This window comes from Pongo pygmaeus, chromosome 16 (genome assembly GCF_028885625.2).
Source record: "Pongo pygmaeus isolate AG05252 chromosome 16, NHGRI_mPonPyg2-v2.0_pri, whole genome shotgun sequence".
Classification (NCBI taxonomy): Eukaryota; Metazoa; Chordata; class Mammalia; order Primates; family Hominidae; genus Pongo; species Pongo pygmaeus.
In genome coordinates, this window is record NC_072389.2 from 35,527,779 (window position 1) to 35,550,710 (window position 22,932).

Below are 22,932 nucleotides of genomic sequence, written 5' to 3' on the forward strand. Positions count from 1 at the left end.
GCTACTTGGGAGGCTGAGGCAGGAGAATTGCTTGAACCCAGAAGGTGGAGGTTGCACTGAGCCGAGATCGTGCCGCTCCACTCTAGCCTGGGCAACAGAGGGAGACCCTGCCTCCAGGGAAAAAAAAAAAAAAAAATGTGCTGGGAATGCAGTATCCTGAGATCACGGGAAACTGGCTGGAACAGCCTGGACTCTGTTCTGGTCCCTCCGAGAACAGGATGTATTTCAATGTTTTAGCCCAATAATGACTGTATCCCCCAGGTATCAAACCCACAGTAGGCTGCTTTCTGGGGTCCCTCAGCTGCAGCACAAGACAGCATGCATCCTGGGCACTGTCCTAAGTCTTGTGTGACTGTTTTGCCCTGAACCCTAGGCTGCTATTGTCCCTCACTGCCTGTCTGTAAGACACCTGCTTTGTGCAACCTGTACACATACATGAGACTTGGCAAGGAACCAGCGCACAGTGAACCCGCATCACTCCTGAGTCTCTTGGGTACTCTCTAGGCGCCAACAGTTGGCAAGAAAATGGGACCTCAGTCATTCAGCCACAAGGAACTAAATTCTGCCAACTGCAGGGAATTTTTGGATCTGCCCCTAGATGAGCACACAGCCAGGGGACACCTTAATTTCAGCCTTGAGAGACTATGAGCAGAGTCTCAGACCCAGCTAAAGCACAGCAGACGGCTCGCCCCCGGAAGCTGTGGGATGATACACTTGTGCTGTTTTAAGCTGCCAAATGTGTGGTAATTTGTTAGGCAGCAATAGAAATGCATACAGCGTCCTTTAGCCCAAGGATATTTAAATAGGAATTCTGTCCATTCATTTCACATGTGTATCCTGGGAGGCGTATCCTGGGAGTGTTCAGCAGGTGTCTGGGAAGTTTACTCGTGTCCCTGAAGTGCATGCTGCTAAGGGGAGCTATGCACAGAGAAACACCTGAATGCTCAAGGGCAAGCAGACAGCTCCTGTAACCTGTGCAGATAACAGTGTGGCCCAGGCTGTTGAGACCGTGCACACCTGGGAGAGGGCAGGTAGGCAGGGTGCAGCCTGCTAGAGCAGCTGGGTGGATGGAGGGCAAGACTTAGTGGTTTGGTGTAAGCCGGCTTCCAGAAGTTAAGACTCTCACCCAGTTGAGAGCACTCCTAGGGCCGTTGATCAGACGTGACCGCCTTGAAAAGATGGCCCAGCCATGGTAAATGCCAGCACTTTCCAGCCTTCGGAGACCCCATCATGGCCCAATGCTATTCTAACATCCAGCAGAACCCAGAATGTGGTGCCCGAGATAAAGGTGTGCTCCATACAAGGAGTGCGATTGGGAACATGCAAAGGTTCATGGTTCCATGTTTCTATTCCTGGCTTTGACAGAGTGGTCATTCCCAACTCCCCATGACATAACCACAGAACAGGAACAAGACATGGGCACCGGCATTGTGAATAGCTTGAAAACTTGAGGTTCTGCAAATAAGAAAATCACAGGTGAATACCATCGAGGGAGGCAGGTGGTTTCACATGTGGGGAGCTATTAGTCACTTATTCTGACTTTTCTGAGCAATAGTCCTCTGATTCATCCGTGATAATGGGACCAATTAACTTCAGCTTTGGAGCAGATGGTTACCACACACTTTAAAATAAGATGTCTTTTTGCTCATCACCCCACGACATTTTGATGAAAGAAAACAAAACGTGACAATTCTCTATCAGAAAGATGAGGGGATTCTTGCCCTAAAGGTGACACTGTGACTCCTTTTAATATTACTGGAGTGCACCCTCCCCACCTGGGGCCTCGGATGTCCCCTCTCTGGGCATCACTGTGCCTTGCACGTGCTTCTGTGAGAGCTCCTGCCATGGGACTGTGGTATTGCCTTTATGTCCTTTGCTCCTCTGGGGCAGGGGCCTTGTGTTCCTCATCTTGGTTGTCCCTGATAATCCTGGTAGTTGATATAGTTTGAGATGTTTGTCCCCTCCAAATCTATGTTGAAATGTGATCCCCAATGTTGGAGGGGGGCCTGATGGGAGGTGTTTGGGTCATGGGGGTGGATTCGTCATGAATGGCAGGGTGCCATCCTCGCAGTAATGAGTGAGTTCTCGTTCTATTGGTTCCCATGAGATGATTGTTAAAAAGAGTCTGGCACCTCCTCTCTTGCTCCCCTTCACATCATATGATACATCTGCTTCCCCTTCCCCTTCTGCCAGGACTGGAAGCTTCCTGAAGCCTTCACCAGAAGCAGATGCTGGCCCCATGCTTCTTGTACAGCCTGCAGAACTGTGAGCCAAATAAGCCTCTTTTCTTTATAAATTACCTGGTCTCAGGTATCCCTTTAAAGCAATGCAAATGGGCTATGACAATAGGGTTTGAGACACCATAGGTGCTCAATGCTTACTAATGAATAATTGTAATGCTTGAGAAGATAACTTAGTATTTGGTCACAATTTAAATTCTTTATAGCAAAAAGTGTGAAGAAAGAAAAATAAGAAATACCACTCTATGAAAATAAAAAATTAGTAGAGGAGGCCATTTACTTGATGCTGAGTATGCATCCAACCCTGTGCACACACGACCTCAGTTCATCTTCACAACAGCCCCACAAGGTGGGCTGCTTCATCACGACGTCACAGAGGAGAGCCTGACGCCCCCTCAGGGGGCTGCACGGGAACCACACTGTGACCACTATGCTGCGGAGATGTGAACCCTGGCCTCTGTCCCTCCCACACTCTGGCCCAGGCCCTATGCTCAGGGTTGCCCAACACTGCACCTGGCCCACAAAGGAACGTGGTATTTCCAGGCTTGCCCAGAGTTGCAGCCGCGACTCTGCCTGACTGATGGGTGGAGGAAGCTCCAAAGCACAGCAAGGATCGGAAGGCAAACTTGGCAACTGGCCATGGGAGGAGCTGCCTTTGGAAGCAGGGAATGGTCCCAGGTAGCTAGGAGGCCAATGGAAGCCTCATGAGATGGAAGGCAAGGGAGTGTAAAAGTAGCTGGAGGAAAGAGATGACTCACAGCAGCCGATGGTGAGATCTATAAGGAGAAGGGGAACGGAAGCCACTTCCTGACCTTTCTCTGTATCAAGCACAGTACAGCATGACTTCCCTGAGAACCTTGCCCTCACAGTCAAGCCCAGCGGTCAGTTTCTAGTGCACACTGACTTACTGGCATATTTGGCACCACTGATTGCTCCCTTCTTGAAACACCTTCCACCCTGGGCGTCAGGGTCAGTATCCACTGCTGGTTCGCCCCGTTTCCCAGGCCCGCACATTCCCAGTCTCCTCTGCTGGCTCCTTCTTCTGTTACTGAGCCCTCAATACTGTAGAGCCCCAGCCTGAGTCTTTGGACAGCTTCTGTTTTCTGTCCATGCTCCAGACAAGTGTGTTCAACTCATGCTCACCACTGCATGGAGCCAGGTTGGGGGCATGGTGGGAGGGTCCTACGAGGAGCTCACTCCATCCCACGGGTTTCACTTTAGGGCACTAACTCCACATCCGCATCCCGAACGCAGGGCTCTCTGTGACTCCAGACCCTCATGTTCCTCTGGGCAGCAACTTTACAAGTCTCACTACAGTCTCGGGCTTTGCCTGACAGTGCTGGCCTCTTCTTCTTGCCCTTCCTCCAGGGGTCTGCATCTCCTCAGGCACCATTATCTACCCACATGTTCAGTGTAACATTCTTAGGGCCATGCTGGACTCTTCCCTGCCTGTCAGAGCCCCAGCCCTCCATCGTCAGGGCCTGTAGGTCTGCCTTCAAAACGTACCCCATAGCCATGTCTCTCTACTGTCCCTCACCTGCACTACCACTCCCACGAGCCTGCCAGCCGTCTCTCTCTGCCCTGGTCTGGAGCAGCCGCCTCTCCCTGCTCTTCCAGCTTCTTCTCTTACCACCCCATAGTCCATTCTCGAGCAGCCAGAATCTGTCAGATGTGAATCAAGACGCGTCAGCCCCCGGCTCAAAACCCTCCAGGGGCTGCGTATCTACCTACAGTGAAGCCCAAAGGACATACGATGCTCCCCAGGGCCCGGCTCCCATTCTCCTGCCCTCCTTTCCAAATCCTCTCGCCCTCGCTCCACCAGCTCAGGTGACACTGGCTTCCTTAAATATGCCAAGACTTTGACACTAGACTCCCTCTGCCAGGAAAGCCGGGCCCGCAGGTGTCTGTTGCTGCCTCCCTCCCTGCCCTCCAGCGGCATCCCGGGATTCCCTCACCTTCCTTCCTAACCTCCCCAGAGCAGCCGCTGAGGCCCCACTTCATTTTCATGCTCCCCTTGTTCATTGGATTTCTTCCACTGGAATTTCACCTCCCTGAGGGCAGGGGTTTCATCTGCCTGCAGTGTGGAGGTAGCCCCAGACCCGGATGGCACGTTTCGTGGGCATTCAACACAGGCTGACACTGGGCCAATCTGTCTCCATTTGGCCGCCATTACACATCTCTGACTTTCAGAGGGAAGAAAGTGAGGCTCCAGCCGGCCAAGTGACGTGGCCAAGCTCCCCTGCCAATCCGGGCCTCAAGCCAGGGTCGGGCTGACTTGGAAGCCCACAAGCCTCCTCTGTAACTTACCATTCTCTGGCAGATTCCCCTCAATCCAATTATCCTCCCCCGGAGCACAACTCAAAGGTGTGCCTAGAGATTTTTCAACATGTGTTTCCATCTCCCATGTATGCAGTGACTTCTGCATTGTGTTTCCCTTCCTCTCAGGAGGTCAGCTGGTTTTGGGCCCAGAAGATCCGGCCCTTCTGTTGCCCTGAGACTGTCATGAGGTAGGAGTGGGTTGTGCTCTCCAGGGTTTGAAGGCTTGGGGAAGACCAGTCTCCCAGATCTGTGGGTTTTATGGGAGTTCAGACTGGCACCCCACTTGACACGGAGGCCTCAGAAATAGACGGGGCTGCCTATGTGGCTCGGGAGGCCAGACAGATACCACGCAGGGCCCCAGGAGAGTAGAATCAGGCCCCAGGATGGACAGCTGGATGGTGGGCAATGTTAACTGAGTGAAGGCCACTGTTTGCCAGTTTTCAGAACCACCTGAGCCCTGGGTTCATGTTCTGTCCCAAGGGAAAAGGAAGTCCTCCACCCGAAGTCTTATGACAGAGATAGTGTTTCCTGCCAAGCACAGCTAGATCTGTCCCTTAAACAAATGGATTTTTTTTTTACTAAATAATTTTTTGACATCTGTATTTCAATCTCTCATGTATTCAGTAAAATAATATTGCATATGAATAGTTTATTCATAAAGATTCTAAGCACTAAGCTATTAGAAAGAGGCATTTACCCTTTGTACCCAGCAATACCGAGCAGCTTTCTTGGATGGCCATTTCATGATGGAAACGTCGACCGTGACAGTGGGGGCCACGGGAGCAGAGCCTGGCTGTGGGGTGGAAGGTACAGGAGCTGCCAGTGCTTTCCAGTGACCAAAATCCTCACCCAGATGGGCTGTGGGAGACCCTTTAGTGCCGGCCAGCTGAGGGTCTTCACAAGAGTCTGAGCATAGCAGGGCACTGAGAAATGACCTAGTCTAAGACCTCACTTGAGAGCAGAGGAAAGGAGTTCGGAGGAGTCAGATGGATGGTGGGCAGGGGTCAGGTTCATGCTATCACCCAGCCCAGAGACTGCTTCGCTCCACCGAGGGAGCACACACACAGTTGTCTGTGTACCTGTTATTTTTCTTTATTTTTTTCTTTTTTTTTTGAGACAGGGTCTTGCTTTGTTACCCAGGCTGGAGTGCAGTGGTGTGATCATGGCTCACTGCATCCCTGACTGCCCGGACTCAAGCAATTCTCCCACCTCAGCCTCCTGAGTAGCTGGGACCACAGGTGTGCACCACCATGCTTGGCTAATTTGTTTATTATTTGCAGAGATGGGGTCTTACTATGTTGCTCAAGCTGATCTTGGACTTCGCAGCTCAAGTGATTCTCCTGCCTTGGCCTCCCAAAGTGTTAGGATTATAGGCGTGAGCCATTGCGCCTGGCCACTTTCATTATTTTTCAGCGTGAGGGATGAGGAAAACATGTTGGCTACTAGGACTCCTGTCCCAGGCAGATCCCTGATCTTCAGGTGCTAATTGCACCACAAGCACCTTTGACCACTCCCAGAAGAGTGAGACCCACTTCCTCAAGGCCTCCTGCGAGTGTAGACCAGATGGCTTCTCCACCGCTGGGTGGGAGCCTGAGCCTCTTGCCTTCACTGATCTCTGCTTCCAGTTGGTTCTCTTCATGGTGCCCAAGATAAACAATGAGCTGTTCATAATTTAACATCTTAACTCACTAAGTTTGGGTTTTTAAAATGTATTTTTCGAGACTGGATGAAGTCAGAGTCCCATCTTAAAATGCTAGTCTGGAAGGTAAAATACAAGTGATAAAAATCAATACGCAAAATATGGAAAAAAATAACAGAAAAGACATTCAAAAGAAGTGAAGGCTTTTGCTAAGCATGGTAGGGCTCAAGGAGAAGGTAACATGGTGGGCTCTACCTACAACGTTGCATGAGACTGTGCTTCACATGAAACACAGCACTCAGGCAGCTGCTACAATCACCCAAGCTATTAACAATCGTCAGTGCTGAGCTGTGTAAAGGTCTATGCCGCCGTAGCATTCAACAGAGAGTAACCCATGAAACTTGTTTCTTTCTTAACAAATACTAATTTCCGCTTCTCTATGAATAGTGAGCTTTTTCTATCGAAAATATCTTACCTGAATTAGTCATATAGAAGCGTCTTTAAAATAGCCAGCCCCCACAGTGAGTGGTTTAGGTTACTGCTAATCTAGCTGAATTGTTTTATGTTTGTTGAGTCTTGCTGAGGTAAGACAGAGCAAGGCTGTGGGTGCCAGTCATTGGGTTGCTTTTGATGGCTGTGAGGCAGCTGAGATGAGAATTTCTCCACAGTCACAACATGAGATCCAGCTATTGGGAATGCAGAGCCTGTTCTAATGTCAAGCATGCCATTGGTGAGGCTTCTATGAGTCCTGTGGCTACAACCTGACCGCAAGCCTGCCCAACACAAATAAGCCCCACTAAGCACATCTCGTCCTTTGTCTAAACGCATCTTGCGCCTTCCCTCTTGAAAGTGGTGGATGACAACAGCTCTGGGCAAACAATGACAAGCAATGTCATGAAAGCAAGTGTACATGTGTACACAAAAGTCAGGTCTGGTAAAACTTCCTGGCACATTGACTTTCTGGATGTTTCCCATTGGCCCCACAGATCTACTGTCTATCCTTCTCCATGCTGCTCTGTATGCAGAGGGTGACCTGCGTGGACCACATAAGTGAGCTCCCCGCAATCTGCCCTTCTGCCATTAAGAGGTACTGGTCAGAACCTGGATGGTGGAGGAAGAGTGTGGTCAGAGTATTTATTTCCCCAGCATCTTCTCTCTCCCAGATGCCACACCTCCTGCCCGTGGCTATCTCCATCAGCCACTCTCATCCCTTGTCTTTTCGCCAGGCCTGAGGGTAGTCCCAGGAACGGTAGTATCCTCTAGTGTCCTTAAATCCTGCCCACTCCTTGGAAAGCAGTCCCTTTATGGAGTCCTTTATCTTGCAGTTTTGTGCTGCCTTTTCTTTCCTACCAGGGTCCTGATTGGTCCATCCACCAATATCAGAATCATACCAACCTACAGGTACTTCTCTTCTGTCTTCTTCTGGAACTCTAGAAAGTGCTTGGTAATTTTATTGGGTCTTGGCTGAGGGCCGAGAGAAGCTCTACTCCCTAACAGTGCATTGCTGGCTGCAGCCCTAAACTCCTGGGATGACACATCTGGGGATGTCTCCACGGACCAAGCCTTGGAAGTGGAGGCTCCACTCCACAGTGGACATGAAGAACTGGCTGAAGGCTGGGTCAGCACTGGAAGGCGATGCTTCCCCACCCCAGCAGGAGCAGGGCTTCCCACCGGCTGAGGACATGCTCCATGTGCACTGTCAGCCCGTGCAGGCAGGCGGGGCTCCCACTGGGAGGGGTGTGGTGGGCCAGAGGAGACAGCCATAACATCTTCCACATGCGTGCCTGAGAAACCCCCAGATATGTGATTTTGCAATGTTTATAACGTGAATGATTATGAGTGAAACTGGCATTGCTTTGTCTCAGAAAGAACCTAAATCTGTTTTAGACATTTGTTTTGGACTCATTATTTTCTCCTTAAACATTCCAAAGAAGAGAGTTTGTCTTGCTTCTTGAATGCTTTCTTCATTGGGATGTTAGGGTGGTGAGGAAACACTAAGGAGAAGGAAGGAGACTGAGGTCAGGTTTTGTGTTTTCTTAACCTGAAAGCTGGAAGAGGCTGTGGAGGCAGGGAACGGACAGCTATGGAAAGCACATGTCACTTAGTACCCCAAAGCGTTGCCGGGTCAGCAGTCTCCTCATCTTTGCAGATGGAGAAACTGAGGCTGAGAGAGATCACCTGACTTGCCCAAGTCCACAGGAAGTGGCGGGTGTCCCGTTTTCTCTAAAGCCCATGGTCTTTCCTATCTTTCATTCAACACCCACGGAGGAGTTGTCTGGGGAGAGAGAGAAGCAAGGCAAAGAAGCATAGAGTTCTCCTTAAAGGAGGACTGGGATTTAGGAGCAAGGAGAAAAACTCGAGAGATTTCAGCACCACCTAGTTATCGGCCCCTCCATCCAGCCCATGCTGGCTAGAACACTGTCGGCCCGTAGAGCAGGAGGTGCGGTGCAGCATCTAGAATCCTAATTGAAAACTGCCCAGAGTCTGAGAACATGTGCCCTTCTCTTGCTCATAGAGTAGGTTAGGCCAGCTCACCATTCACCAAGCCTAAAGGGTGTGGGCCTGCCAGCAGGCGCAACTCACCTGCCTGCTCCAAAGCCACCATTGTTGCCTGCTCGATCAAGTCCCGCTCGATGAAGCTCCTGAAATCCTCGCTGTACACGCTCAGGTCTGGCAACTGGAATGTGTAGATTGGCATCTCCAGGGGGAACTGCTCGTTGTTGCATTCACTTGCCACGTGGGACCGGGCCAGGGAGACGATGGCTGAGCTGGCGTGGGAAATCCCCCGGGAAAGTCGCTTTTCTGCAGGGGGAGAAGGAAAGATAGCCACAAGGGCTGAGTGGGTGTAGGTGTGGCTCTACGTACATAAACACACATACTATGCACACACAATACACACACACAGGTACACATTCATGGACACAGACCACACACATGCACATACCACACAACACACAAAAATACATATGTGCACACATATGAACACACCATACATGTTCACACATATACGCTACATGGCACATGCGCACATACATATACATGTGCACACACACTTATAAGCAGAGATATACATGTGCGTACACATACTGCACACATACACACACATGCACACACATAAATGTGCACACATGAATACAAAAGTATACACAGGATCATATGCATGCACACACTAGACGCATATACACTGCACAACTACTTGCATACATACATGTGCACATACTACATAGCATACACATACATGCATGCAGACACACACATAGAAACAGTCGGCACATATACTACACACATACACACATGCCCATGTACATATACTACAGACTATACACATACTATATACATGTACACATATAGATGTATTTGCACATACTACACACAGCACACACAAATACACAGGACACACAGTGCACATACATGTACATACATGCACAGACTATATGTGTACACATGTACACATACATGTGTGCACACACATACACATGCACACCCATACATATTCTCTCTGCACCAGCCCTTATATCCTACAAGCCTTTTCTATCCTGCAGGCCTTCCTGCTGCTGGATTAATCACCACCACCTGGCATGTGGCACTTATTCCCAAGAGTCATGAAACCACTTAGTAAGTGGGGAGCTGCAAGCCCACAGTACAACTGCACATCAGCACTGTCAAAGAGCACCAGGCTTGCTCTTGGGTCTGAAGTTATATCTACCTCAATTCCACTGAGTTGTCCTCTCCCAGGACTAAATGGTACAAGGGAGACCGCTCTTTGTCTCAATGCATTTATGCACTTAATGCAAAGAAACAATCATTCAGGCATCCACAGCAGCTCAGGTTTTAAGACAGGTTGTTTTACTAATGTTAGCTGATAAACGCCTCCTACGTGGCCCTCCCAGGACACACAATATTAAGTCGGTCCATGTGTTTCTCTTCTGTCTGGATATTCTTTTGCCACAGCACTCTCAAAAATAATGCTCTCCTCTGGCTTTATTCGTCTTGGGCTTTTCAGCCAGGGAATGAGAAATGCAGTGTAGGATTTCTCTACGGTACAATATGTTACCACGTTAGGAAGTCGATTACCTAGAAAGTAGATGTATCCTCTTGATGCTGCAAAAGCACGCTTGTTTTTATAAGCCCTGTGTTCTAATGACTAACATTGAACATAAAACAAGAATGCTTAAATATATGTTAGGAATAGGTTATCTTTTTTCATAGTCAGTGTTTTCAGTAAGGAGAAGTCTTTTTAGCAGGGCAGTAGTCTTTCATTTTTCTCAGGAAAGCATGGTCTCTGGTGTTTTATTCAAAAGCCTGCTGCCTGTGTTGCCTAAATTAAGTCTAAATAAGCATTGTCTAAGCCCTGTGGCAAATTCCTGAGGCTATTCCCTGAGGTCCCAAGGACTCCCACTGTCCTCCAGTTCAGCCTGCCCACTGGTGAGGTCTGTGCTCTTGCAATGCCCCTCTGAGGTCCACACTGACCAGCACACCACGGTCACACGGAAAACCCAGCCCCAGCCTTCACCCGGAACAGCAGCATCTTCTTTCCCCACTTGTAAGAGCACTGGACAGAAATGGCATTCATGGAGTTTTGTTAAAACAGACTAAAAAGCATAGGCTTTTGATCCTATGGCAAGTTAGTTTTAAATCCAAAGCTAATTTCCAGAAGGTTCATGTATTTTTCCCATTAAAATGAATACAGAGTCACAGAGACAGACGACATTTCGCAATGGGTGGTTTAGATTCACCTTCAATTTCACTCAGAGACCAACAGGATGAAGTTCTTTATATTTTGCGGAAAGGTAAAAAGAGAAGTTAAACCACACAGGACATTAGAAAGAAGAGGGAGGGAGCACATGGGCCCAGCTTGGGTGGTGGGGGATGGCCCATTGCTTCCCACACTGGTTTAGGTCCTTGATTGCAGGAGCAGTGGAGGCTTGTGTCTTTCTGCCTCGTGCAAGCCATGCTGAGGCCACTCATCTTGCCACAAACTACCTTTTTTGTATCTGGGAAAGAAGGAACTGCCCCATTTTTCGGAATCTGATGGAGAGGGACATCAGGCATTAGAGAATCGAGGTGCTATGTGCACCTGCAATCGGTGGGACAGACAATCTCAAGGCTGCTCTCAACAGTGGGCACCTGTTGTCCAGGGGCACCCATGCTCCTCCCGGGCCCATCAATCAGCACCCACATGAGACACTTCGATGGCCTTGGAAACACGGTGATTCCTAGGACAACATGATGCGGTTCTGCAGTTCTAAACATGAAATATTTGGAGTTTGAGGGAAAAAAGTATTTTTGAACTAAAAATATTAATAGATTGTGTTGAAGATCATATAATGAGAAATATATGCTCCTAATTCTAACATTTCCCGTGACACCCCAGGAATGCACACATATCTCTCTCACACACACACAGAGTCACACACACACACACACACACACACACACACATTCACACACTGATTCTTTAAATGTGAACTCAGTGATTCTACTTTTGGATGTATAAATAAAATGTTTTACAGGACTTACCATGATCAAAGTTATGTCTCAGAAAAACACAGAAAGATTAGAAAACAAAACAAAACATAGTACAAGAATGTACAGAATTTCCCTGCCACTGACAAAGGGGAGATGTATTAACTATATATTCTTTTTTCATTTATTTTCCTTTTATTTTTAATTTTTACAGAGATGGGGTCTTGCCATGTTGCCCTGTCTGGTCTCGAACACTTGGGCTCAGCGAGGATTACATGAATGAGCCACTGTACCTGGCCCTGCGTTTTCTTATTTTCTTTGTTTTTGTTGCTCTGGCACCTGGGACCTCCCTGACTGGGGAGAGGCTGCCCCTCCCAGGTGAGCCGATGTTAAGAGATGGCAAAGGCCTTGCCCAGCAGCACACCTCTCCTATGCGGAGCAGCCAATCCAGAATCTACACTCCTGACCACCCTCTCCAGCTGGCTCTTACTCTCCAGGAGGCAACGTTCCTTTGCCCTAAGCACTTCAGGCCAGGTACCAGGCAGCCGGAGACGGGCCCTTTGCCTCTCAGCTGGCTGCAGTTATGTACACTAGCTGGGGTAGATCCCCCTGCCCTGCCTTCCCATAGAAACCACCACAAAGGCTTTGGCCCATGCTTCCCTCACTCCTACCTCCAGATGACCCGCGCCTCCCTGTGGGGCCCTGCATGCTGTGCTGGGCCTCCTGTTTCCGAGGAACTGTGAGTTAAAAAAAAAAAAAACAACTTCCACCTTCATGACAGTCATTTCTGTGTCTGCGTGTCTTATGACACCTGATTAAAACGGATCCTGGGTATATTTTAAAACAGGTGGACAAAACTTTTCCTAAAGGGTGAGATAGAAATATTTTAGGCTTTGTGGGCCATGCAGTCTCAACTACTCACCTCTGTCTTTGCAGCACTAAAGTCGTCGAAGACAGTACATACATGAGTGAGCGTGGGGGTGTTCCAATAAAACTTTACTTAAAAAACAGCCCAGATTGGGCTCACAGGCCATTTTCTGGGCCCTGATTTAGAATATGAAATGTTCCATTTTCCGTTTTGGCACACTATGGTTTCAGGAAGAACTCAACTAAAGGAGACATAAATTCAATTCAGAAACTCTGTAATTCAATAGGAATCGATATGATTGCTCGCAAGGCTCAATTAATAGGATTATACTGGGATAGAGTCCTATTTTTTTTTCTTAAATGATATCTAAGAAAAGTCAGATCACAGTATGTAACAGCTACACTTACTAGGCCCTGATTCTGCCAACCTCTCTGGTAGCAGAGAGAAGGGTCCTTCTAGCCCCTGTACCAGAAGGATAAGATAATGGGTTGGTTTGTTTGCTGCCAGCTTGAAAGAGCAGGACTGCCATGTGGCCATCTGTCTGGATTGCTGGTGCCTGAAAGATACCAGCAGCCTTAACCGTGTGGTGTAGTCAAGGAAGGCCCTGAGCACAAGACCGAGCCAATGACTGGAAGGGGTGGTTCCTGTGGAGTCAGGTCTAATGGCAGAAATGAAACCGAATTTAAGAATAATCAACAAGAGGGGCAAGACAGTGCATAGCCTCAGTGTCCTGTCCTTACACCCACCTGGAAATCCTCAGGGGCAGGAGGTGGGAATGGGTGAGGCCGACAGAGAGGGCCTGGGGTAGGGCGTCTGGTCCCGCCTCTCCTCTCCCCAGCATGGCTCCAGCATGGCCTGCCTTCCCTATCACCCCCTAGCCCCAGCCCTGTGCCAGCTGGAGAATGTCAGGTGGTGCTGGAGCACAGCTGGGTGGGGCACCAGTCACCATAAGCACCGCTTCCCTCCTTTCCCTAACACACTGGGGAGCTTGGCGGTTACACCAGAGCAGGGCAGTCCCTACAGGAAACAAGGACTTTCTAGAAGAGAGGAGCTGGGAGCAGCCCTCAGTAGACAATCCAGCTATGCGGAGGGGAACAGGCAGGGAACTTCTAGAGCCCAAATGACAACATCTAAGGCTCTCCAGCTTGAGTACCCTTCCCCCACTCTCATCTGGAGGAGCACCCACCAGAGCCTGTGCTCCAGCACAAGTGAAGGTGGATGATAACTGCGCGCCCCAGGAGCTTCAGGGAAACTGTTAAAGAAAGGCAACAAAGTACTGGCCAGGAGGACTAGATTAAAAAATGAGCCTAGTAAATACGTGCAAAGAGATAAAGAGAATATCAGAATGCAAAAAAAAAAAAATAATAATAAAGACAAAGAATTAACTTGGGATTAAAAAAAAGTTAATGGGACTAATAATGCATTCATGTGCAGAATAAATAGGGATGTGAAAACATCAGGTCAAGTGAATCTCTTAGAAGACATGAGAACAAGCTGCAAGAACACGACGGAGGAAGGGTTGGAAAGTGTTCAAAGAAAATAATTTCAATCTAGAGTTTTTAATCTACTAAATGAAAATTTAAGTATACTATGTAAATCTTTTTAGGCACTCAAGGTCTTAGGAGATTCACCATGCAAAAAACTGTTTTTGGAAGTAGTCTTTGAGGAAGTTTTTTTGTTGTTGTTTTTGTTTTTTTTTTTAGCAAAAGAGAAATGAATACACATGAATAAATAAAGGAGTTAACTGTTATCTACATAAGCAAAGGCAACAAAAAGTATCTAAATAAGATTGAGAGCAAGTAGAGGCAGGACAGAACAACATAAAATCATATTAGGACATGTATTTTGCAGGGGAAAATATAGTTGTTAAGTTTTTAAAAATAATAGGAAGAAAACCAAAATAATGATTTTAATAGAATAGCAGTAATTGCAATGTGAGTAAAAGTAGAATGTGTAACTTGCAAACCAGTAGAAAAATTTAATTAGAGAAGATAGGACAGAAGAATGGACTGAATTAACTACTCAAAAGACAGAGATTCTTGGATTGGATAATAAAATAAAACCTAATAATAAATTGTCTACAAGAATCACATTTAACATGAAAGGATATGGAAAAGTTGAAATTATATCAGCAGAAAAAATGATATTTCTGGCAAATATGAACCAATAGAAAGCCAGGGTAGCTGTTTAACATCAACAAAAGCAGATTTCAAGATAAAAACCATTATATCAAATGGCTTGACAAAGAGACAGCCTATATATTGGTCAAAAAACACACAAGAGCAAGATAATCTAAAAAATTATGAATATACGTATACCTAACAAGATAGCATCAAAACAAATGCAGCAGAAAGGATGAAACTCAGAGAAGACACAGATAATATGTATTAAAATTTCTAACTCAATTATGGTTTTTCTAAACAACAGAATAAACAGTCGAGAATAATCCAAGATATAGATTCAATATAGCTTGAATGATAGGCTGAGCTAATAGAAACAAAGACAGCATTCATTCTCAGCAGTTCAGGAGAGTCTACCTAATGCAATAAAATAAAAAACTGAATTAATTGTATAAATATGAAGAAGAACATACAATTATTTCAGATGATACTATTGTATACTTAGATATCCAAGTGATTCTCTTAGAACAAACTATTAGAACTAATAAGAGAATTTATGTAGCTCACTGGATAAAAGACAAATAAGTAAAAAATGAGTTTCTTTTTTCCATGCTTAAAATCTGAACAGAATCTGAATATGTGGAGAGGCATACATAATGTTCTTGGATAGAAGAACAATATTATAAATGCAAATTATTTTTAAAATTAAATAAAAATCCATTCCAATTCCACTCAGAATTATAATTTTAAGGTTTAGATGGCAAAATAAATATTCAAAAACAGCACACACACAAGAAAAGGAAAAGCATAGCAGTAGAAGGCGAGGGTGATACCCTGTGAAATCACCGAGTCAAGTGTAACAGGGTGGCAGCCAGAGGGCTGGGCAGAACAAAGTACGGAAATAGGTCCAGGTGTGTTGAGAATTTAATATAAGGCAAAGCTGGCATTTTAGTTCAGTGGGAAAATGTACTTGAACAACTCTCTCAATCCAGGAGAAAGCAAAACCAGATGCTATTTACAAAAATTTCAAATTGATGAAAAGACTCAAAGAACAAAATTTAAATTAAATATAAGAATATATTTCAGGGCAGGCACGGTGGCTCATGCCTGTAATCCCAGCACTTTGGGAGGCCGAGGTAGGTGGATCACAAGGTCAGGAGATCGAGACCATCCTGGCTAACATGGTGAAACCCTGTCTCTACTAAAAATACAAAAAATTAGCCAGGTGTGGTGGCGGGCACCTGTGTCCCAGCTACTCGGGAGGCTGAGGCAGAAGAATGGCGTGAACCCATGAGGTGGAGCTTGCAGTGAGCCGAGATTGCGCCACTGCACTCTAGCCTGGACGACAGAGCGAGACTCCATCTCAAAAGAAAAAAAAAAGAATATATTTCAGTAATTCTGTAGTCCAACAAATCTTCTAAAGTGAGAGAGAAAGCTCATCAGCCATGAGAGCAAGATAATGTAAACATTGTGTATGGGAAAATATTCTGAAAAGAAAGTCATAAGGCAAGTGACACAGTGGAAAAAACACATATACATATAGAGGAAATATATGTTTTAGTCTTTATTACAAAGAGAGCAACAAATTGATAAGAAAAGGCAAACCAATCAATAGAAAAATGGACAAAGTATGCGAACAGCCACATTACAAAGGGGAAATGCAATGGCCTAAGAAGCAAATGACAAGACGAGACAAGACACCATTTTCCACTCTTCAGAGTAGAAAAACAACATAAACACATTTGATGTAGTTTGGATCTTCGTCTCCAAATCTCAAGTTGAAATGTGATCCCCAATCTTGGAGTGGGGGCCTGGTGGGAGGTGTTTGGATTAGAAGCAGATCCCTCATGAATGTCTTGGACTATCCCCTTGGTGATAAGTGAGCTCTTGCTCAGTTCACATGCAATCTGGTCATTTAAAAGTGTGTGGCACCTCCCACCCACCACTCTCTCTCTCTTGCTCCAGCTCTGGCCATGTAAAGTGCCTGTTGCCTCTTTCGGATTTTAAGGTTCCTGAGGCCTGCCATGATTTTAAGCTTCTTGAGGCCTTCCCAGAAGCTGAGCAGATGCCGGCACCATGCTTCCTATAAAGCCTGCAGAACCATTAGCCAAGTAAACCTCTTTTCTTTATAAATTACCCAGCCTCAGATATTTCTTTACAGCAATGCAAGAAAGGGCAAGAAAATCAGTACCAAGGGGGTACCTGAAAATGTGAACGCAACTTTGGAACTGGGTAATGGGCAGAGGTTGGAAGTCTGGAGGATTCAGAAGAAGACAGCAAGTGAGGGAAAGTTTGGAACTTCTCAGGGACTGGTTAAATGGTTATGACCAAAATACAGATAATGAAATGGACAACAGAGTCAAGGCTGAGGAGGTCTCAGATGGATATGAAGAAATTACTGGGGACTGGAGCAAATGGTCACATGTTTTGCCTCAGCAAAGAGCTCAGCTGCATTCTGTTCATACCCTAGGGATCTGTGGAAGTTTGAACTTTATGATTTAGGGTATGTGGTAGAAGAAATTTATAAGGAGCAAAGTATTCAAGAGGTGGCATGGCTGCTTCTAACAGTCTGCATTCAGATGCTGGAGCAAAGATATGAGTTGGAACTTATATTTAAGGGAAGCAGAATGTAAAAGGGAAGCAGAATGTAAAAGTTTGAAAAATTTGCAGCCTAGCCATGTGGCAAAGAAAGAAAAAGCTTTTTCAGAAGAATTCAAGCAGGCTGAGGAGCAACTACTTGCTAGAGATATCTGCATAACGAAAAGGGAGCTAAGTGAGTGCTAATACCTAAGACAGTGGACAAAAGGCCTTGAAGGCATTTCAGAGACCTTCACAGCAGCCCCTCCCATCAAAGGCCTAGAGGCCTAGTTGGAAAGAATGGTTTCATGGGCCAGGCCCAGGGCCCCGCTACCTTGTGTAGCCTTGGGACACTGCTCCCTACATCCTGGCTGCTCCAGCTCCAGCCTTGACTCAAAAGCTCCCAGTACAGTTCAGGCTGCTGCTTCAGAGGGTGCAAGCCATAAGCCTTGGTGACTTTCACATGGTGTTAAACCTGTAGACATGTAGAATGCAAGAGTGAATGAGGTTTGGCAACCTCTGCCTAGATTTCAGAGGATGTATAGAAAGGCCTGGGTGTTCAGGAAGAAGCCTGCAGCAGGGGCATAGCCCTCACAGACAACTTCTACTAGGGCAGTGCCAAGGGGAAATGTGAAGTTGGAGGCCCCACACAGAGTCCTCATGGGGGCACTGCCTAGTAAAGCCGTGAGAAGGGGGCCACCACCTTCCAGACTCCAGAATGGTAGATCTACCAGTGGCTTGCACCCTGCACCTGGAAAAGCTGCAAGCAGAGAGCAGCCATGGGGGGCTGACCTCTGGAAAGCCACAGGGGCAGAGCTGCCCAAGGTCTTGGGAGTCCACCTCTTGCACTGGTGTGCCCTGGATGTGAGACATGGAGTCAAAGGAGATTATTTTGGAACTTTAAGATTTAATGATTGTCCTGCTGGGTTTTGAACTTGTGTGGGGATGGAAGCCCCTTTCTTTTGGCCAATGTCTCCCTTTTGGAATGGGAATGTTTACCCAATTGTATCTTGGGAGTGAATAACTTGTTTTTGATTTTATAGGCTCACAGGTGGAAGGGACTTGCCTTGACTCAGATGAGAGTTTGGACTTTTGAGTTAATGCTGGAACAAATCAAGACTTTGGGGGACTGCTGGGAAGGCATGATTGTAATTTGCAATGAGAAGGACATGAGATTTGGGAGGGCCCAGGAGTGGACTGATATAGTTTGGATATTTGTCACCACCCAAATCTCATATTAAAATGTAATCCACCATCTTGGAGGTGAGGCCTAGTGGGAGGTGTTTGGATCATGGGGGCAGATCCCTCATGAATGGCTTGGGCCAACCCCTTGGTGATAAGTGAGCTCTCATTCTGAGTTCACATGAGATCTGATCATTTAAAGGTATGCAGCACCTCTGCCTTCCAACTCACTCTCTCTTGCTCCTACCCTGGCCATGTGAAGTGCCTGTTCCCCCTTTGCCTTCTGCATGATTGAAAACTTCCTGAGACCTCCTCAGAAGCTGAGCAGATGCCAGCACCATACTTCCTGTAAAGCCTGCAGAACCATGAGCCAAGAAATCCTCTTTTTAAGATAAATTACCCAACCTTAGGTATTTCTTTACAGCAGTGAAAGAATGGCCTAACACACCATACATTGTAATATCCAGTGCTGGCAAGATTGAAGGGAAACACCCAGTTTCACACATGGTGAGTAGAAATATATTAGGAAAGAAGCCCTAAAATTATTAACCTAGAAACACACATGTGTTGGCACAGCAAATCCATTCTGGGAATGCGAACCTATAGAAACAAAAGCACCAGTATGTAAGATCAGAGGTATTAAGATGTTTCTTTCAGCATTGCTTTCAGTGGCAATTAACAAATAATAACAACGACAAAAACTCAAGCAAAAACAGAATCACCATGAATACAGCAGTGATCTAAAAATTAACACATTATAGAATAAAATGTAGCTATTAAGAGATTAAGTTCATCATCTCCTGCTCAGTGAAACAAGCACTTTGCAGTGTGCTGTGCATTTGACTCTGATGTGTTTGATTTTGAACAATACAGCAAGAGGAGCAGGAGGAGACCACCAGAATGTTATCAGCTGTCATTACACTGGTGAGATCTGGGAGGTGTGGAGGAGAATGCTCTTAAGTTTTCCTCATATATCTCTGTATTGTTTCCTTTGTTATAATAAGCATATCTTACTTTCACAACGAAGAAAAAGGATAGAGAAGATGGAGCGCATGGGACAAGAAATGTGACGCTGAACAGACTTGGAGACTATGTTACTTTGGAAATAAGTGAAAGAACTAGAGATGTTTGGTCTGAAAAAACCAGGACACCATGAGGAATGCTGGCTTTTACTCACTTATTGGGCTTTTGGGGTCCTAGGAAATGAGACTCATTTTTCTGCTTTTCTGAGGTAGAGTTTGGAATCACGGACAGAAACAACAAAGGACATTTCAGCATAGTGTGAGAAAGAAGGCACTGAAAGGCCAATTTGTCTGCATCTGGGAGGTGATGACCCCACCATTCTTTGTACCACCCAACCCGCCTGCAAGCTGTGGTGCACCGGCCTGGGCAGCTGTGCCCAGGCTCAGTCCCTCAGCGGTACCTTGGGCAATGTCGTCCTGCCTCTGCAGGCAGGGCCGCTCCACCTTGTGCCCGGGCTGTGGCTCTCGCTCTGGCTGCTTGGGACCCCTCCCTTCGTTGAACACATGCGGCAGATTGGCTGTGTGCACCTGGCGGAGCTGCTCATAGTCGCTCAGAGCGGCTGTCAGGTCCCAGTTTTTGCCTGTGGACAAGAAATGACAAGAGGTGACAATATGAATGCATGAATAATGGTCTCATCATAGAGAAGAACCGTGACAAGAAGGGTCTCCCATTAGGACATAAACTAATGAATTTTTACCAGTAGTTCTCATTTTTCAAAGGGTAAAAATGGCCCTCTGCATGACTCTAAAAGTAGAATTTCACACCCATAATTGACGTCAATCTAAAATATGTGACTATACACAGTCTCAGAGCCTTTACGTTCAAACACACACACACACACACACACTGCTAAACACTACATCCCTGATTATCACATCCCCCTTTGAAAATCAAGTTGTAGAGCTTACTCTCTGAGGGGAACAAAGCATCAATTAAAGAAAAATGAATTGAAATAATTCTCAAAGTTTCTTTGGGCTTTTGCTCAGAGTTTTACTTTTTATTTTAAGCTTAATATGAGAGAAGCAGAAGCTTGGGAAGGATTCTCTTATTAGTAAGCTTTGGTGGGAGATAGGCTTCTGAGCTCAGGCCCTGCACTGGGTGCGATGCCAGACTGGGCAGGTGTGCCCAGTGTGGGTACGCACTCAGCAGGGCTCCCACCCCGACACGGGGTGCTGTGCTGGACTGGCACTTCGCAGCACTAGGCACAGCTACACTGGGGAGTTGGAGGCAGCGTGGGCACTCTGATTCCCGACTCTGAGAGTCAGTGGGCTTGTAACGGCAGGAAGGAGTGTCACACACTGCACCCGATTCAGTTAGGCATCATCTTATAGCACGACTGGGCAACTACAGTTAACAATAACTTATTGTATATTTCAAAATAACTAGAAACGTAGATTTGGAATGTTCCCAACACAAAGAAATGATGCATGTTTGAGTTGATGGACATCCCAATTAGCCAGATTTGATCATTATACATTGTATGCTGGTATCAAAATATCACATCTGCCCCATCAATATGTACAACTATTATGTATCCATACAATTAAAAATTAAAAAATTTTAAAAAGAAATCAAAGAATTAAAAACTTAGCCTTAATTTTAAGGAGCAAATAAAAATAAGCTCCCTTCTCATCTTTTCCATTTTAAGTTACTGGGAACCCCAAAAGATGTCACATCAAGTAAGGATGAGAAGGAAAGGCGCAGAGGCCCATGGTGAAACCTGAGGCTGGAAGACTGGGGCAGCCACAGGCTACATGTCCCTGATGAAGGAATGCAACCCAGAAGAACAGTCAAGAACACAGGTTCTAGGGCCTGGTTTTGAGCCCTGGTTCCACCTTCTAACTAATTCTCTGATGATGAATATATCATTTCATCATCCAAGGCCTCGCATTCCTTCCTGTACAATTAGGATAACACAATCCATCTAATGAGAATTCTTACGAGGGTTACATGAGAAAAGGAGATAGTGTTTGTAAAGTTCTTCCTGTATGGAAAGCACTTAATACATGGTAGTTACCATTATTCTCATTAATTATAGGTTTGTGTTTTATGTTTAACTTCTAGCACTCAGAGTTAAAAGCCAGCTAGTAAGTGATGGAGCTGAGATTCAAATACACGGACTTACCTATACTCCGTGAGGTTCTCATTCCACTGTTACTAATGCCATCTCCCAAACACACTGAGGCCATAAAGTCCCTGGGAGGGCACTAGAAGCCTAATTCTAACATGGATATTTTCACACTTCCTCTTCTCCTGCACCCTGGGATACTCTATGGTCCCTTCACTGGTTCCTTTGCCTCTTCCTGCCCTTAAAACACATGGATTCCCCTAATTTTTCTTCTTGCTCTTCTTTTCTCTTAATTTATACCCTCCTTTGAAGATTAAGTCCATCTCTATGAGAATAAGCTTAATTCTAGTTACAACTTACATCCTAAGTTTTAAAGCCAAATATTTGACTATGGGAGATATTAGCTGACTATCCAATTTCTATTCTCCTTATCGAATTCTATATGCTCAGAATTCTAATTTATTTTGGATAGCAATACATACAACTGAAAATATTCATTTTCTCCTGCAGATCTTCAAAATATATTCTTGGTGTCCTATCTTTCTGTATTTGCTTACTCTGTTTCTTCTTCCAGGAACAGTTCCTCCAAGCAGCAAGACAGTATAGCAGTACGGAAGAAGACCTTAACCAAAAGAATTCAAAGACTGAGGAAGTTGCCTGTGAAGTTTTTCTTCCAGGATGCCTCAATTTCTGATTATCACCAAAAAGCAAGTTATTGGATTACTAGCAGACACAGATTTCATGGTAAGAACTACAACCTCTAGTACAGTTTACTGCTGAAAATGTTTACGCCTTAAACTTCTAAATCATTTGATTTTTTTCATTGTCTTAAGAGGCAGTGGATTTCAAGTTAAACTTAACATATGTATTTTGGCACTCAGAGAGGGATGAGCTGCTTTAATTTAGTACAAAAGTATCACAGCTCTGAGTGCTAGAAGTTAAACATAAAACACAAACCTATAATTAATGAGAATAATGGTAACTACCATGTATTCAGATATACATGAACTCACAGGAGGAGGTGAAACAGAAACTGACTAAACTCAGGGGAAAAAGGAGTCAAACTGTTTTAGGGATGAAGTTAAATTATAAGGGAGAAAAGAGAAAACAGACTACAGATAGCATAGCAAGAATGATAAAAATGAAAAGTAAAGTAGACAAAACAGAAATAAAGAAACACAGGGTTAAAGAAAAATGTTAGATACAGAGTATAGGTAAAAAAAATCCAACATACTCATAATTGGAGCCCCAAATAAAAAATCTAAAATAATGGAAAGGAAAAAAAAAAGAATTTAAAGACTTTAATTAAAAAAGCAAGCTTTTTGAAATATTTGATTTTACATATTTAAAGGGCACACTGTATATAAGGAAACTGTTCTAGTATAGTCAATACCAACATATTTTAAAATTATCCTCTTTTAAAGACAAAG

General features: G+C 45.4%; 1 protein-coding gene across 5 annotated transcripts in view; it reads right to left on the reverse strand.

Moving 5' to 3' along the window:
* Positions 1 to 22,932, reverse strand: part of OTUD7A (OTU deubiquitinase 7A) — a 402,045-nt gene that overhangs the window by 73,288 nt on the left and 305,825 nt on the right. For all 5 annotated transcript variants that reach the window (XM_054450328.2, XM_054450331.2, XM_054450329.2 and 2 more), the window contains 2 exons: positions 19,835 to 20,014; positions 8,782 to 9,000 (listed from right to left, as the gene is read on the reverse strand). In XM_054450328.2, coding sequence (XP_054306303.2) covers positions 8,782 to 9,000; positions 19,835 to 20,014 — 399 coding nt within the window. The remainder of the gene's footprint in view (positions 1 to 8,781; positions 9,001 to 19,834; positions 20,015 to 22,932) is intronic.